The sequence below is a fragment of the Fringilla coelebs genome (genome assembly GCF_963513975.1).
Source record: "Fringilla coelebs genome assembly, chromosome: 21".
Taxonomy (NCBI): domain Eukaryota; kingdom Metazoa; phylum Chordata; class Aves; order Passeriformes; family Fringillidae; genus Fringilla; species Fringilla coelebs.
The window spans coordinates 4,577,025-4,594,886 of record NC_140047.1 but is presented as its reverse complement, the minus strand read 5'-3'; the positions used below and the strand labels follow the sequence as shown (position 1 = coordinate 4,594,886).

The 17,862-nt window shown below is 45.9% G+C and overlaps 1 protein-coding gene across 1 annotated transcript in view; it reads right to left on the bottom strand.

Moving 5' to 3' along the window:
• The window catches only part of PAPPA (pappalysin 1), a 173,628-nt gene that overhangs the window by 27,307 nt on the left and 128,459 nt on the right, over positions 1-17,862 (bottom strand). Inside the window, exons 14-17 of the mRNA XM_084219498.1 lie at positions 11,492-11,663; positions 4,842-5,025; positions 1,922-2,132; positions 1,155-1,326 (exon numbers count right to left, since the gene is read on the bottom strand). Of these exons, the coding sequence (XP_084075624.1) occupies positions 1,155-1,326; positions 1,922-2,132; positions 4,842-5,025; positions 11,492-11,663 (739 nt within the window). The remainder of the gene's footprint in view (positions 1-1,154; positions 1,327-1,921; positions 2,133-4,841; positions 5,026-11,491; positions 11,664-17,862) is intronic.

Here is a 17,862-nt window from a genome sequence, read left to right as displayed (position 1 = left end):
CCAGCTGTCATTGCCCTGGATGTCCCAGTTCCCCACCCTGGCAGTGCTGGAACACAGCACAGGCCATGCTGCCCCTCTGAGCAAGTGGTGGGTGCACAAAGCCACAGCTGCTGTGTCCCAGAGCTCCCACCCCCTCTGCACCCATGCCTGCCACTTCTCATTTCACACTGCTCAAAACCTCACTCCAAGCCTTAAACAAGGAAAACTTTCCCAGGTGCCCTGATGAGGAACTGGGGCTCTGTTGTCACCATGCAGAAGGCAGGCCAGAGGACAGGGAACAGAGGCTTTTACAGGTACCAGAAGTGTCTTTCACATACCAACCCTAGAGCAGGGTTTGTACCTTTTTAAAGGTTCTCAGATTCTGATCTGATGATCTGAATTCTGGTGATATGAAACAGCCCTTGTCAGAGCACACCCTGCTCCAAGCAGTGCCTGCAGTTGCTGCAGCTTCCACATCCCCACTTTCTCTTCCCAAGCAGAGGGAGCAGCAGCAGCACTTCTGGGAGAAGTTACTTATCTCACAAACTATAATTACCTCTGGTGAGGAAAACTAGGCATTTCAAATGAGATAGTAGAGGCCAGACCTTCTCATATCAGTGAACACAGCTCCCAGGAAGTCAAAGGCAACACGCTGATTTGTGCCAGATGGGGATCTGACCTCTGATGCCAAATGACAACTTCACAGCCAGAAAAACATGGAAGTTTAGAAAGAATGTACCTGAACAGTTGTAAACCCTATGGTGCTAAATTATCACATGACACACAGACATAAAATGGTAAGAACTGGAGAGAAAAGCGAGGTAAAACAGAATGAATAAATGGGATAAGTGTAGATAACTCACATTCTACTTTCATTTATTGCTCCTGATTTTCTAGCCAGGTCATAAAGCCACACAGATTTTTCTGCCACTTACTGTCCAGAAACACTAAGTCAGTCACTTCTAATCCTTACAGGTAATAGTTAATACTGTTACTCCTGTCACAAAAATAATCTTTCCAGGCTCTCCCTCAACTTTAAATATGTTTTTCCCTTCTGCATTCTGGTTTTGGAAGAGCTCAATGCCCCTCGACCTCTCCAAGATCAGCGTCCTTAGGGAAGATACGAAAAAGCCAGACGTGTGTGGGCTGTGGTGGTTTGGGTAAGGGAGACTCACCGACTGGCTGTCATCATCCTCGCACTTGATCCGGCACTCGCTGTTGAACTGGAAGCCGTTGGAGCACTGGTAGAGCCCGTGGAACTTGGAAGGTGGCGGGTCACAGGTGACAGGCACGCAGGCGCCTGGCAGCCACGTGCCGTCTTGCGTGCACTGGATCTTAAAGGCTCGCCTTTTTGTGCAGAAAAAAGCAATATTTTAGTGAGTGGCTGAGTCAGCTGGGAGCCTCTAAAGCCTCCAAGCTCTGCTAGCAGGTTGCAGGAGATGGGTGTGCTCGAGCTTTTAACGCTTGGGGAACAAGTTGTGAATCTGCGTCATGAGGTCTCTGAGCAAAAATAACGATTATTTGAAAAACCAACACTGAGCTGCCCAGCCTAAACTCCTCTTTTGGCCTTGGACACATCTCCTAAGAACTCAACTTCCCAGGCTTGTGGGCTGTGGTTGGTTTGAAGTGGGTTTGTGCAGAGTCAGAAGTATACGACAGCACTAACCCTTTTCTGCAGGGTTTCAAAGGGGACTCCCCAGGCTGCGTATCAAAGGGGTATTTCTAAGGTAAAGTCTGTTTTTTGAGACCAGGTCAGGATTTTTAAAGCAGCCTAAGTGAGCTGGGTGCCTAAACTTACACTGCACAGCTATCTGCACGAAGGAATTGCTCCATGCTATTCCCTATGGCACACGGAGTCTGCGACAAACAACCCCTTCCCAAAATCATTGCAACTCATGGCTTTCTGAACCAGGTGATGGCATAGCTTTAGTCTTTCACGTACTTTCTTGATTTTCTGGAGGATCCAGGGACGTGGTAACCTGGTTTGCATTTGTACTTGCAGAACGAGCCCACTTTGTGCTTGTCTTCCCGGCAGCGCGAGGTCTGGAGATCCGCGTTGGGGACGATGGAGGGTGCTCGACACATCAGCTCACACAGGGCCTCAGGAAAGGACCACAGCCCATCCTCCATGCAGGTCAAGTTGCTGTTGTTTCCTGAGAAGAACAGTGAGCAAAGTTAACAACGTTCAGCAGGACTATTTTCTTTTGAAATGTTGTTACACCCAGAAGATATCAAAAGCCCCCTCAGCCGATTTGACGAATTCAGCTGCATTGAACATTCATATGTCCTGTGTGTTCTCTCGCTCTGGATGATGTCATTAAATCATTTAGGACTCTGCTTTCAGGTGACAGGCAGGCAGTGCTTATTTCAGGAAATGCTATAGCATAGGGGAAGCCACACGGGCTTTGTCATCTTTTGTATTTCTCTTTCTTATTTTGTTCCTCTCTGAAAGGAAACTTGTTTCATACACCAACCCCCTCCTCTCCAAAGCCATGGCTTTAACAGAGGGTTTGGTGCCATCACATTCTTCATTCTGCTTCTGTGTTATATCTTTTCCCTGAATCTGTCCCTTTTATTTCAATTTGGAGTCTTTTGGAGCAGCATCTGTTAGTATTAGAGTCACTACTCCAACACAATGAGGAGCCATTCTCAGCTGGGGACTCTCAGTCCTTGGGGACTACTGTGATAAATATGATTCATAATACTCATTAGAGACTCATTTTCCTCAGGAAGCTTTCTTAGCCAACACCTCAAAGGTAAAAGGTACAATAGATCTATTTGCCTCTGCTATGACCTACTTGACTTCAGAAGGTTAAGCTAAAAGTAGCCCAGTCTCAGTGTATTTTACATTCTTTGTTATTTTATACCATATGTTGAAAAGGAATAAGCTTTTCCTAAGAAACAAAGCACAGCTATGAGCCACTAACCCTTCAAAAATCCCTAATATTCCATTGAAATCCCTGAGCATTGCTGCAGGAACTCTTCTCAACCCACAAGGCATATTTTCAGCTGTGAGCCAACTTCGGAGTTATCCGAAATAATACTGACAAACTGCTAACCCCGGAGCAATGCCATCTCTCTGCAAGGGGAGGAAGAGAGCCGGGGCATGAGGCTGGAATTCAAAGAAGAAGAAAACAAAAGGCTCTGGAGGGCTCAGGAAGGTATGTGGAGGAGCCCTCCTGCCCTGGCCTCAAAGATAAGAGAAGCCACATTAAATCAGCCCCGGATTTCTCTCTCCCCTCCCCAACTGCAGATGATTGCAGAGGTATTTTGTGCAGAAGGGAGCTCTTTTCTGGAGCACCAGCATGTTCCTCTGCTCTGACTCATGCAGCAGCTCCCAGCCCAGCCGTGGTGATATCATACTTGCCACTGCAAAGCGATAAGCTGTGACATTACCAACAGTGGCTGTCATGACGTCAGCGATTGAATTAGGCATGAGTCATTCCAACGCTGTTCTCCAGAAGCTCAGTGGCAACATTTATTAGTCATCAGTGATGGCTCTACACCAAACGGAGCCTTTACCTCACAGCTCAGTGTTTCTGGACAAAAGTGAAGTGATGCTACACACCAGAGCTGCAGCCCCTGATCTGGGGTTGCTTGTCATCCCTCCAGCTACCCCTGCCTGAGTCATCAGCTCTTGTTGGTCATGATGACTATACTTATTTTCACCGCCCGCTCAAAAATATTTAAAGCACTTAAAATGAAATAACACCTTTTGTTGAAGATAGCCCTGTGAGATGTATAAACAGAAAAAGGGAGGTTTTTGCTAAAAAGTAATCTTAATTTTCTCTTAGCCATCCTTTGAGTAGTCATAACTTTGACTGTGAATTTTCTCTTAAATATCCTTTGAGTAGTCATAACTTTGCCTGTGAATTTTCTCTTAACTATCCTTTGAGTAGTCATAACTTTGACTGTGTGTTGGCTGTTTTTAAGTTATCTCCCATCAGAATTAAAAAGAATTAAGCAATTTGCTTTTATATGAAGAAATCAATATAGCCTTTCCCTGAAATGAAGAATACTTCCCATGCCTTCCTTTTTGGGGTTTGCAATGAATCCCAGCAGAGAAGGAGATACCATGGGTACAATAAAAGTTTATACAGTGTTTGTACCTGAGTTGACAACAGCAGTTAAGTTCATTTACAAGATGGACAAGTTCCTTCAAATTAACAATTTTCTTTTTTCCTGAGACCAGATCAAAAAGGGAAATGTGCCAGTGAGCAGAAGAGTTGATGGTGATGAGAAGAGGATGGGGATGTTAGCAGAAAAGTAGCAGGGAAGAAAATAGAGGAGGAAAGGAGAGAGGGTGGCAAGCTGTGTAATTTCTAGGGGAAAAAATAAAAGAAAAAAGGAAAAGGTAATGAGTCCCAAACAAGAAGAGGACAGGAAGGTCAGAGTAGAGCAAAATAAGTGTGGAAAAGAAGAGTGATGGTGGATTAGAAAAAAACAGTGATGGGGGTCTGTGACATTAGGGACATGGGGCTTTTCAGTCTTCCCTTGGCTTTCCAAATACATGGAGGAGGCATAGAAGGGAAACAGTGGAAATAGACAAAGCATGGGAAAGAAGGTGAGAGAGTTCAATCTGATTTATCCCCAAGACTTTCCCATGTTTTGGTTGTATGGAAGCAATATTCCCTGTCATTACTGCCTGGCTAGCCACGATCAAGGAAAGGTCAAAGCAAGGTAATGGAGAGATGCAAAGGAACTTAACTTCTAATATAAATAAACCTTCCATAGAGTCCCATAATTCTTCCTACTTAAAATATCATGAATAACTCTAAGCCAACAGCAAGAGCTACATGTATTCCTGGGAGCAGTCTGTGTTAGCTGTGTCTCTCAGGTCACTGCACAGACACCCCCAATACCTTTCAGAAGAGCAGGAGGTCGGCAAGTGAAGGAGCATTTCTTGCCAAAGGTGGTCCCCTCGCTGCAGTTGAAGGTGGCTGGGTAGACATGGTACTGGTCTGGGACACCACAGTCCACGGGCTCACACGTCACCTGCTTGTTCCACTTCCCATCCATGCAAGTCATGGTGACACTGGACTCCGTCTGGAAAGAGACACACAGCTACAGCCACTACAGCCAGCGAGGGAGAGATCAAAACCATTTCAAGCCTAATAGCCATTATTTTGGCTCACAAGTTAAGCACAGCCATATCTGGTCCCTACCATCATCATTTGGACACCAGCTACCAAACCCACCAAGGCTCATGAGGAATAGTGTCAGAAAAAGGATTTTCTGCCACCTTTGGGGCAAGACACCAAAGCGCTTCCATACAAATAATCCAAACTCTTGTCTGGCCTCCTGAGACAAGGAGGGAACCTGCTGTTCTGCCCTGCCATCAGAAAGAAGCACAAGCCTGAGCTGTTTGGAGCTGACAGCAGTCCCCCATCCCTGTCACCTTTGCGGTGACAAAGCCACTCCAAAGGGATCCCCCTGTGCTTCCAAGTAGTCAAACTTGTTTTTGGGTTTGAAGTAAAAGCCAAGCTGACACGAAGCCATTTGGGACTCTCATCCGAGGCTCTCCCGAGAGGTGTCAGTCACCCTTGGATGGGGATCTCAGGGGAAGCGCCTCGGGCCACATCAGCATTGTGTGCAGACACTGACAGCTGAGCTGCTGCTGTGGCTGCTCTGGCAGAGTGCCCCAAGGCTCCATAGAATCAGGGCCCTGCTGTCCTGACACCACGGACATGAATGCCTGAGGGACAGACCTCTTCCAGGAGGAATTTGCCATGGGCAGACCCAAGAGTGTCCTGCCCATAACTGGCACCTGGAAATTGAGAGGTTGTACACAGAGTCAGAGCCTGTGCTCCGACTACCCCAAAGTCACTCTACCATCACAGCTACACAGGAACTAAACTTCTGTGGGTCTGAGGAATAATCCAAACTGCACAGCACGCTGGAATCCTGGAGTGCTAGGGGCAAAGAGGAAAAATGGGGGGAAGTAAAGAAGCCACCCATCTAAAGCTAAGAAGAATTTACTGAGTGACTGAAGGACAAACAGATGTTGGCAAAGAGAACTGAGTAAACAACATATCCACTTTCTAATTAAAAATGGAAAATTATTAAAAGCTAGAAGTGAAGAATCTAACTCTTCCCTTCACGCCAGAATAAAGAGAGGGACAGAGGTTAAGAAATGTGAGAAACCCAAACATGAGAAGGGGAAGATGCTGGCGAGGAATCTGACCAAGCCGTACAGCAGCACTCCTCTGCCTCCAGGGAATATTTTATTCAGGGCTGGTATGCTCACAGGAGATTTGCACCGCCGGCCATTGATCTGGGTTTATAAAAGGAAAGGGAATTTTTCTAGCACACATCAAAGGGACCTGGATTCCCTTTTTGCAAAAACACCCTAATGGTTTCAACAGAAGTTCAGACCTGTCTCCCTTTGATATATGGTTGCATTCAGAATGGAAAAAGCAGTCCCTGAGCTGGGAAACTGGACACTTCCCAAGTGGGCACAAAACCCCTTTTCTAGACCGTGGAGTTTATTTAAACAGGGAGCACTGCTGATGGAAAAAAATGTCTTTTCTACAAACTCAGAGTAGCACATTCTGGGATACTGAGAGCCATCAGGTGAAGTGATACTGTGTGTTCACATTCCCAATAATTTCACTCCCCAGTGGCTGTTAATTCTGCCTTTGTTGTTTATCAGAATATCTGTACCATTAAAAAGTGTACATAAACCATAGGCAGTTGATGTCCTGAAGATTCCAGGCTGTTGCAGTGTGATGGCCACAGGAGAAGGGATAATACAGAATATTCCCATGTCTTGCAAATCATCAGCATTCCAGGATGAGCTCTTCCAGCATCCAGAAAAGCTATTCATCCATTTCCCTTTAACAGATGCTATTATCAAATAACACAGCAGCAACGTGGCTGCTGGAACTTAAAACATAAACCCAAGTTATTGATGTCAATAAACTCAAGCTACTGATGTCAGGGGCTATCCAAATGTTATGGAAAAGACACAGGTCTTGCATAGTTTCATGTTGGATACTGGATCCATGATGAACAGAGGGAAACTGTATCAATAAGAGATTCAGCTCCAGGAATTAAGTTATTGGAGTTGCTGTGATCTGGTTTAGGAATAAATGAGCGTTCCTACTAGAACTGCTGAAACACAGAGTGGTGCACGAGGAAGTTTCTCTAATGACAGGGTTGCACATCAGATGTACCTCTGCAGAGCTCCAAATAAACAGAAACCAGAATATAACACAAAAATTTAAATAGAAGCAATACCTGTGCATGACAGGCACACCTTACAAAAGGATTGTTTTGCCAAAGCTACCACTTGTGAGAGCATTTCAGCTGCAGCCCGTGGCCTTTGTCAGCAGAAAGCAGCAGGATACCAGAGCCTGCTGGAAGTGCCACAGGCCTGGGATCCCCTCTCTTGGGAGGGATCCCTCTCCACAGCCATACCCCCTCTGTCCTCTGTCTGTGCCCCTGTTCTAGACCTTGATATCAAAATGTTAATAATCAGTGTCTCCACGTTTTCTCTGGGTTTTTGCCCATGGTGCTTTCCCCACAAAGCCCCATACCTAATCTGTAAGAGTCCCCTCAGACCCCTATGGATTTTCCTCTTCCTGGCACACTGGGAAGGTCATTCCCCAGCAGAGAAGCTGTGCCCATGGAGGTAAGGCCCTGGCTACTCAGCTTTTCCCAGTAATTTGTTCCATGTTTGGTATGATGGAAGCTGAGGTTTTCAAGGTCAGCCATAATAACGGCACATTTTAGAGCATGTCTATCATGTCATCACTTGAAGCACATGTAATTCTGCAGCAGGACACAGCAGAGAGCATTCCCTGCAATGGAAACAAAGACCAGTGGCTCTGATTGGAAGCACAGAGGACAAACCTACCACAGAAATCATTTCTGATGGCACCCACCAGCTTTTGACTTCCCCCTCTTTCAGTGTCACAGCTGAGGGTGGAATCCCTGCAGCACCCAGGGACAGCACCCCTGGCTGCTGAGCAGGATCCTGTCCCTCCCCAGCTCCATGCCACACCCTGGAGGTATTTCTGATAGACTCAGCCTTGGATCTGGTGCTGGGGCTCAGTGGCAGCCTCTGCCTCTGCCTTTGCAGCTCTCCCAGCCGGAGCTGAGCAGGCACGTGCCTGTTTCGCCTGTCTGATCTGACAAGGTCACCCAGCTCACAGCAGCCCACACGAAGCACTTGGCTTTCTCATCTGGTTTATTAGCTGTCACTTTGGGCACTTTGTGCTGCTTTGACTGGCATCACAGCAACTGCTTGCCTTCATGTCCTGCCTTCCAAAAGAGGATTAAGCAAGGAGGGAGGGTGGGCAAGGAGGAAAGAGGGGGGAGAGAAAAGGGGCCTCCAAAGATACAGTGAAGAGGATGCAAACTTAAACAAATCTGGTGCCAGAAAGATTTGTTTCTCGGGACTTTTTAACAGCCTGGGAGAATTCATGTCTCCTTCCTGCTGCCCAAGATCCCAGCCATCCCCTTCTTCAAGCGATGCTTCACGTGTGAAGTTTCCTCTCCTTAAAAATGAACAGCTGTGCCCTCCCCTCTAAGTATTCTTCCACTTCTGCCCACTACTGTGCCTCTAATTGAACCCACATGAGCCGTGCTTTCTTTTCCTGGCATGATTGATGATGCCTTTGCACAACATTAGGGAGCTGCTGGGTTTTAAATAACACCTCTTGACCAGAGCAGCAGTGGTGGTAGCTTCAAGGAGAGACGACAACAAGTCACTGAATGAGCAGGGCTTTCAGTGAAGGACAAGGGGGAGGAAAGCAGTGAAAGACAAAGGGGGGAAAGAGGAAGAAGACAAGAAAGAGCAATGGAGTTGTCAAGGGTGGGGGGTGGGAAGAAATCAGGGAGGGAGAATGAAAACATCCCCAAGATCTTCTTTGTGAGAAAGATACATGAAGGATTTTGCTCCATCACTATGCAAACCCCTTTGTTGTTGTTGTTGAAGTCCCTAAATGAGGATGAGAGAGAGCCCAAGAGTCTGTAAACAGCTCAGCTTTCTTTTTTCCTTTCAAGCAGCAAAGAGTTTCTGCTGCATAGAGTGCTGACGAGTTTTAGGGTTTGGTGATTTTACAGGGTTTTGACAGCATTTGGGAATGGGAGTTTCTCAGAGAGGGAATGAATGAATGTTTTGCCCTAAAACTGATTAAAATGGTGGCTTCAGAAGACACAGAGTCTAGAAAGTGCAGAAACTGTTAAGAAGATTTTTCAAAGACCCTTTAGATGTAAAAGATTGATTTGAAATGTGACTTGTGCCCTTACATCACCAAGGTGCTTTTGAAAATGTCACTTTTTGTCGCTCTCTTTCCCCTTTTTTTCCATCTTTCAATGAAATAGGGAAGACAAATGTGGTTCAGATGCCAATTGAAGGTGTTTCCACTAGTCTGTGGATCACCTTCACCAGCATGCAGTGGTTGTGGACCACTGGTGGTCAGTCTGCTCTTTCAGACATTGCACCTCAGCCCAGCCTCCTTCCAACCCAAATGTGTGAAACATCAACATGTGCAAGATGCTTCCTTCCTCCTCTTCCTCAGGCAGCCCCACTGACAGTTAAATGAGAAAAAATGTATCTCTATACCCTCCAATTAGTCAAACAAGTGAAATTACCAATTAAGTGACAAAAATGAAACAAGGAACAGCTTTGTGCAAGGTTCTCCAGCCATGACAGAAACAAAAAATCACACGCCCTTTCTCACCCCCAAATGCTTGTGACTGGAAGAGGAACTGAAGCTGGGAAGCAAATAAGGAAGGAACACAATGCCTTTTGATATGAGAAATCCAGACCATGGATTCTGGACTTTCTCAGATAATTCATTTCTTGTCTATATGCTCCACAAGTTCTAGTTTGAAGCACCTGACACAAAGAAATTTATCAAGATGATAGTGAAAGAATCTGTCCGTTCCTTTCCAGCGGATGTCTGAAGCACACTAACAAAACTTTAAAAGCATGTGTTTAATGTGCTTAGCTGGTCATGGGTATCTTTAAGATGCTCCACTCCTTCCCTGATTTGAACAGTGAATGCACAGCACTGAGCAAAACAAAGCCACTGGCCTCAGGGGGTTTTATTGGTGGAAAAGACAACGAAGTGCAATAGCAGAGCAGGGTGAGAGGAAGCGTGTTGTAATAGGCAGTGAATCACATTAGTGAGGGGTGCTAAAATCTTCTGCTCCTGTCATATGAGTCTGATCAAGGCTCTGAAACCAAACTTCTCCCAGCAAAACCAAGCCCAGCTGGCTGAGCCTCCCCAAAAGGTAATGCTTGTATTTAAATAACACAGGGCCAGTGCAGCATGCTCAGGCTGTTTTATTTGGTTTGTGATCCCTGTGTGCTTCGTGTACCCCACGTACAGATCCCTTCCAACAATTTCCTGGTTCAGCCACTCAGGCTCGTTTTGAGAACTGGTTTTCTGTTCTGTAAAAATGCTCAGCTGGAGCTGGGGTTCTGGTGCTGATGCCAATTAGAATGGAAGAGGCCCCAGCTCGCGGGGTCCTGTATTTGTTTTGTAATTGAGTTGAAAGGGTTGACTCATTCCCCTCCACTCTGTCTGCCCCCTCTGTGAGCTTATGAAGAACACAGTATTTCACAAGTACAGACAGGCTGCTGAGTGTGGCTGCCCCAGCCCCCGGCCCAGATGTGAGTGCTGCCCCAGATGTGAGTGCTGCCCCAGATGTGAGTGCTGCCCCCACAACCAGGGAGAGAAGGTGCTGATGGGGGAAACTCCCCCCCAAGTCTCACTCAGAGGATGTGGCAGTGGTAGAGATGAGGGCACAAAGTGGGGTATGAGCCCTGCATCCCCTTGTCCCCAGCATCCTGCTCCCAGGGCCATGCTGCACGTGCACCTCATCCGCCTCCCCTGGCACGTGCACCTCATCCACCTCCCCATCTTTTGATGTTTAAACAACTTGCTGGTTTTCCTCAATACCCCCCTCACTGCATGAAGATGTTCTGCTTTTGTAGGACTGGATTATTAATTCACAGATTAGAGAGGATGGGGAGCATTTCCTGCCCTGCTGAGGGAGTTTTTGGGTGATTTGTCTGGGAGCAAAAAGGTTTGGGTGCTTCTGTTCCCTCCATGCTGTACATGTCAGGGTTGGGAACAGATGGACTGAAATGATGCAAAGGAGTTACCATGTTGTTAGCCTCAATCTGAGGACTCACAATTAGGTATTTTACCCAGGAATTGGTTGTGCAAAAGCACAAGCATCCTACTCCCAAAACACCAACCCCTCTACTCCACCAAACCAAGCGGTTTGGCTGAGCAGAGCCAGTGAGATCAAGCAAGAACTGAACACAAATATTTTGGTTTGAAAATTTCTAAATTTGGGGAACACCTGAGCTTTGCCCATTGCCAGAAACTCTTCCTATACAGTCAAAGGGCTCGTGTTCTGACGACAAGCATTTGGACAAGACCTTGTCCCAAGGCCAGGCTCAGATTTTGAGTTATTCCTCAATTTCCCCACAGCTGTTAGCTCATCTTGGTCTTGTGCATCATAAAATGAATGCCCTGGCAGGACAAACCTGGCTCTTGACGAGATCATCATCCCTGTGGATGTGCAGGATGTAGCCAGCCCTGCAGCTGACGTTGCACTGGGCACCGCTGTCCCAGCCGCTGCCGCCGGTGCAGTTCAGCACCGCGTTCTCGATCTCCAGCCTCTGGCAGTCGGTGGCTTCACAGGAGTAGTGCACACAGCTGGGAGGGAGACAAGGAGGGGTGGTGTTGTCATTTGATTATTTCAATCCATTCCACAAGATAGGGTCTGACTGACAGACTTTGGTCAGAGAGTTCTGAGCCCAGCTCAGGAAAGGCTCCACAGCCTCTTGGTGAGTGTCCTGAAGGACAGAGGCAGGGGGCACAGGGTGACAATGACAGCAAATTACAGCTTTTGTAGCAAAAGGGAAGAGCCCGCAGAAGTATCTTCTGTTCTGCAATATTCAACTGCACTATGACCTCCCTACTCCTGTATTAATGTCCATTTCTCCATCCATCCATCCATCCATCCATCCATCCATCCATCCATCCATCCATCCATCCATCCATCCATCTCTCCTGTGAAAACACTCCCTCCAAGAGCAATCCTCATGCCCCATCCAATTTTAAATCTGCTGAATCCATGAGTGCTGATATTGGCAGTGATAAGTGGGCACATGTGAGGGGGGTTTCTGTGATAGACACTCTTATCTTGGAGAAGCTCGATTGAAATCATCACATTCATTTTATTCCACTTCACGAGGAACACCAAACATCAACTGTGTAGCTGTGTTGATAAGCTCTTATCAAACTCAGCAGCATGCTGTCATTTCAGATCTCTCCAGTTGCTCTCCTGCCATCCATAAAATCTTTCCCCCATGGAAACTGTCTGTTCTCTTTCTGGAAAATTATTGTAACATTTAGCACAACTTGCAAAAAGAGATTTTTGATTAATTTTTATATACACAGAGATGTCTGATTGACACAAAATCTTTCCCTATCCCTGATGATCTGAGTCAAACATTATAGCACATCCTCAAATGTGACTATGGGGTAGTCCCTCAACAAAACAGCAATGGAAATGTTGAGGGCCTTAAAGGATGAGGGGAGATTTAGCCTAGAGAGAGGGAAGAAATATTTTTACAATGAGTCTGGTAAAACACTGACCCAGGTTGCCCAGAGATGCTCCATCCCTGGAAACATTCATGGCCAGGCCAGGTTGGACAGGGCTCTGAGCAATCAGATCTAAGATGTCTCTGTTTACTGCAGATGACCTTTAAAGGTCCCTTCAACACAAACCATTCCATGATTCTATGTGCAAAGTGTTTCTGGAGTAGAGACCAAATTTCTGGGATAAGGAACCCTACAAGGTGATATTTCTCTGATGAAATTAGAAATTAATTTAATTTTAATACAGTTAAATTAGTTCTGGGGAGGGAAAACATTAACTTATTTCACCATCTGCTTGTTTAGGGAAGAACCTGAAAGAGAAAATTATAGAAAGAAGGGAAAGCAATGTATCAACATACATATTTTGAAATTGATTACTAGAAAAAAGGGTTACTATAAAAAAGGGTTAACAGTCACTAAAACCCTGTTCAGCTGAGTAAGCCCTGACTTAGCATGCACATGGTGTTTTGCTGTGTTCAAAGCACTGTGCAGACATTATCTAATTAATTTTTGTGACACCCCTGCGAGACACCTGGGCTGGTATTGTTATCCCCATGTCACTGATAGAGAAGCACATCTGCACATGTCTCTACTGAGCTCTAGATCAGATTAAAGGACAGTATTTATGTACCTGCACAACTCATTTCTCTATCCCCGACTGGTGCTATATGGGAAGTGCCCACTGCTTGTAATTTAAGGTTGCTTGTTCAGTGTAGCCCTTCCCTGGAGTGTGATGGGCCATAAACAATTTGTACATTCTGAAATATTTTGTTTCCTCATGGTGCACAAAGCATCACTGCTGAAAGAGCTGAGGAAGGAGAATTCCACCTCTGTGTTGGCCAACTCCATACCCTTGTATGCAACAAACCCCTGGCTATCAGCACAGCTGGGATGCTCATCACCTCTGCAGGATGGATGATCCTCTGCCAGAGCTGGCCTATCCAGGGGGATCCTGCTTTCAGGAGGATTCCCACCCACTAACCAAGGGCTTCACACATTTTCCAGACACTGCATCTCACAGCCTGGGGTACAGATTTAAACTGCCATGGATTTCACTCTGAAAGGATCAACAGGGCTGGGGATGAAGCAGCAGCAGAACAAGTGAGCAGCACATCCCTGTGCCCAGGTGGCCATCACCTGAGAAACAAGGTGAGGAGAACAGCCAGGTGCTATTGCCTTATGAATGCCCAACAGGAATCACCCAGAAGTGTGAACCACAGGCTTTACACACTCCTTACACACCACGAGCCTCACACCCTGCAGGTCCTCAAGCAGAGCAGGACCTTTCCAGCCTCTTCCTAACCCTACCAACCTCATGGTCCTGCTGCTTGAGTCCTCAGCTGACATCAGTGATAATATTTGATGCTGGATGTTGAGTGAGAGTATAAATGATGGGATGATGCTTTGTGGAACCCTCCCTGTTACACATCCCAGTCAGACTGGCCCATGAGAGGCAACTCTCACTTTGCTCCCCTCCATTTCTCAGATGGTGAGGCAGCAGCACAAGTGTCTCCTGTGCCAGGGCTGCAGTGCTGAGGAAGTTGACTCACTGGGGAAAAAAAAGAGAGCAGTATTGCCAAGCCACTGTCAGAAGCACATACTGCAAACCTCGACTGCCCGTTGCAAAACTGCTTCAGAATCTGAAAGCCTTCTTCAAAGTTGGAAAAAAGAAAAAAAAGGCAGACTTATTTAATCTAATACTTATGTGAATTAGTGGAGCACTGAATTCAGACTTGAATGGCTTCAGAGGGGAGGATGAGCCCAAGAAAACCCTTGTAATTTGCACAGAGGGAAATCTGAAGCAACGTCACCGCAGCCAGTGGCATCGCTTTTCATTTCCATCAATGTAAAGGAGAAAAATAATCTGGTTTCTGGAGTTCAGATCAGGACACCAGATGAGCAAGCCTGGGCTTAGAAGTCCTACAGAACTGAAACTCCACAGACAAAGGCATTAAGAAACACTTATTGTGATGTTCTTCTTTCTGTTTACAAGTCCCCTTGTGGTCTTCTGAAATGGCCAGGGAACATTTTTAGCCACCCCCTCCAGGCTCCAGATTATGCCTTGGTTAGCAGATCATCTGGGCAGCTCTCTCTGTCTGTAACTCTATATGAATGACTTCAGTGACAAACAATACAACCATTCACTTTTTGTAAAAAAACAACCACTGCCACCAAATGTTTCTAATTTAAATATTTCTGGTTCTCTAGCTACTGGTTCCAATTTGGTATCAGCTACTGTCACCCATAAATCCCAATGAATTTTGAAGTCATGATCCTGAATTGAGCTCTGCAAAGGCAGAATTAGGAAGGAGAAATTAATATCTCCAAGTAGGAAGTTTAGACAAAGAACCCATCACATCCATTTGTGGATTACAGAAGCTCTTGCATGGGTACTGCCATTTAGCAGTGGTCAATCATCACATGTTCCAGAAAATGTGCATTCCTCAGGAAAGAAACAATATAATGGCATCTGAGAATGAAATTGCTTCAGCTTTAACTCATGTTGACTTCTGGTATAGGACAGTTTATCCCATTTTCTTGCAGTCAAAATCATGCGACTTCATCAAAACTGCCAATTTCAAATCATCCCTGGTCTACCCTAACTCCCAAAAATCCTCACCAAAATACAAAGTAGTCTGGAGCAAAGCTACATAAAGGACTCAAGGACCACTCTAAGGATTTTTTTGAACAAGTGTTGATGCCTGGGACATTCCCTGACAAGTGTTTATTTTACTAGGTCCCCTTCAGGATTCACTTAGTCCTCTTCTTGCCCTGGCAGTGTACAATTTCCTAAAACAACATCTTCACGCTGAGGTGAGTGCAAGGAACAGTGGATTTCTTGCACACATTCCATTGCATGTTCAAAGCAGATCAAGGAAGGCTGTTTCAATGATGCAAAAAGCCCTGGACTGAGTTAGCTTCCACATGTAGGCTGAAGTTCGGAGCCAGTTCTTACTTGATTCAAATCCATTCTGCCCATCCCAAATCTAAATGAGCTCAGTCATTAGGCTCTAAATCTGTATTTCTCTGTGCCAATATTGGCCCCAATTCAGCAAGGCACTTAAATATGTGCTTAACTTCAAAAGCACAGTTAAGTCCCACTGATAGATTTGACTACAGGGGGATGTAAGCAAATAGCTCAGGGCTTTGCTAAATTGGAGCTTTAGTGACACAATCCTAGAAACATTTGTATTTTAACATGTTTATAGAAAATTATAACAATTAAGTGGAGCTCTTCCTTCCTCACATAAAAACAATCTAGGACTTCCTCTTTCGAAAAGCTTACAACAGCCAAACTTTCTTTTCCTAACCCTGAGGTCAAGCACTTTTCCAAGAACTCATCTTAACATGGTGCCTTAATAATTTGTTTCCTTTGTGATGGTTCCTACACGTATCTAAGCTCAGGTGAGCCTAAAAGTTCATGGTGGGCACTTTTTAGGAGAAGGGCTACGACATTATCTCTTGGACAGAGCAAATAACTCCCTTTTCCCCAGCCTGGGCTGCAGATCTGAAGTGCAATTTGGATTTGTCCTATGCCACCATCTGCACAAATCACATACATGTAGCCTTCTGATGGTTTTTCTAACATATTTATCCTTACAATGGGTTTGTGTTCTCCTCTCTAAGGGTTATTCTAAAGGAAAGTGCAGGTTCTTTCTCTCTGCATATATGCAGAGGCTGCTAGCCATATTTCTTGTTATAGAAATTAAAAAAAAATAGAACTGAAAAGGTGACAATGACTTTGTCTTCTTCAGTCTTCAGCTAAAACACATTGCCTCCTTGTATTAACACAAAATCTTGAATATCTGCCCAAATCCATGGGGCTGGGTGGGGACTGGTGAACCTGTGCTGACTGGAAGAAGGATGGAGCCCTTTCTTCAAAAGGTGTTTTCCTTCAAACCTGATCCATGAGAGCAACAACAGGAGTGGTGTCACCTTTGGTCTCTTCAGCAATGTCTCCTCAGCCCTGCTGGGTTTGAGTCTGACAGCAATCCCAGCAAACCCCTATTTCAAACCAAAAGGGTCAAAATGAAGCTAAACCCAGATGTTTACAGAAAACCCAAGGTAAGCCTGAGGGAAAGGAGAGGCACGAGCCAGCACATCCCCCTGACTGTCCCCATCACTGGCAGGGCAAATTCTCCTTGGGGACGGGCTCTGCCTCCAGCCCGCCTGCACCCCGTGGTGTCAGCTGCTCCTGCCAGGGGGGTCCATATTGAACTGATAAAGCTCTCAAAGCCCCATCACCCTGCCAGCTTGGAAGTGGGACCGTGTCCCTGGGCGTCAGCAGCCCCACAGGTCTCCCTGCCAGAGCCTGTCCAGGCAAACAAAGAAAATGCATTGCCTTCCACTTTAATAAAAGCCAAATGATGCCGTTTGCCAATTACCAAAACGGGGCGAAGGTTAAAAACCCATTGAATTATAACACATGTCACGGACCAAAGCTTCTATGATTAACAGTTCTGTGAGAAATTCATTAATTTCACCCGAAGCAAGCTGACAGAGATTGTGCTTAATGACAGAATGCAGGGCAGGGGAAAGGCGACCGAACAGGGAAAGAGAAAGCTGCATTAATTCACAACAAAAAGAGACGAGGAAACCCTTTTTTCCCCCTTTTGAAAAGGGGAAAAAAAATTAAAAATAACCAGAATTGTAAAGAACGGTTGCATTTGTTCTGCTGCTGAAGATTTATCTTCATCATTTCTTGTTGGGGAAGCTGACAGTGGGCAAGAATAAGACAAAGAGAAGAGCTGGAGTGGGCTACAACTCCCTGGGGCTTGTTTGGGGCAGCAAAGGGTGCAGCTCCAAGGGAACCTCTCCACAGAGGCCAGAGCAGGTGGTGGTGTGGTGGGTCTTGGTCTACAGTGTCAAACACCCAGATATGCACACTTACAGAGGGAGGAAAACCCAAAATCTCCCCTGCAGAAGCAATTTTGAAGCCGTAGCAGTGAGGCTGTGCCAAGGTTTAACCAGAGAAAGGGAAGGAAAATCTTTTTGCTCCACTCATTAGAAAGCATGAGGTGGTGACAATGTGAGGCAAGAAGACTGGAGAGCTGTGGGCAGGCAGGGGGGACCTGTCTTCAGTGTGAACACAGAGGTAATGGTGGATTAGAAAGATGGAAACTCCTGAAATGCACAGCTCTGATTGAGTAAATTTGGCTTTCCTGCCTGCAGTTTGCAGGAGGGGTGGTGGAAGTGACAGGTCTGGTGACCATGGCAGGGAAGTAAAGCAGCACTTCCCACAAGCTGCTCT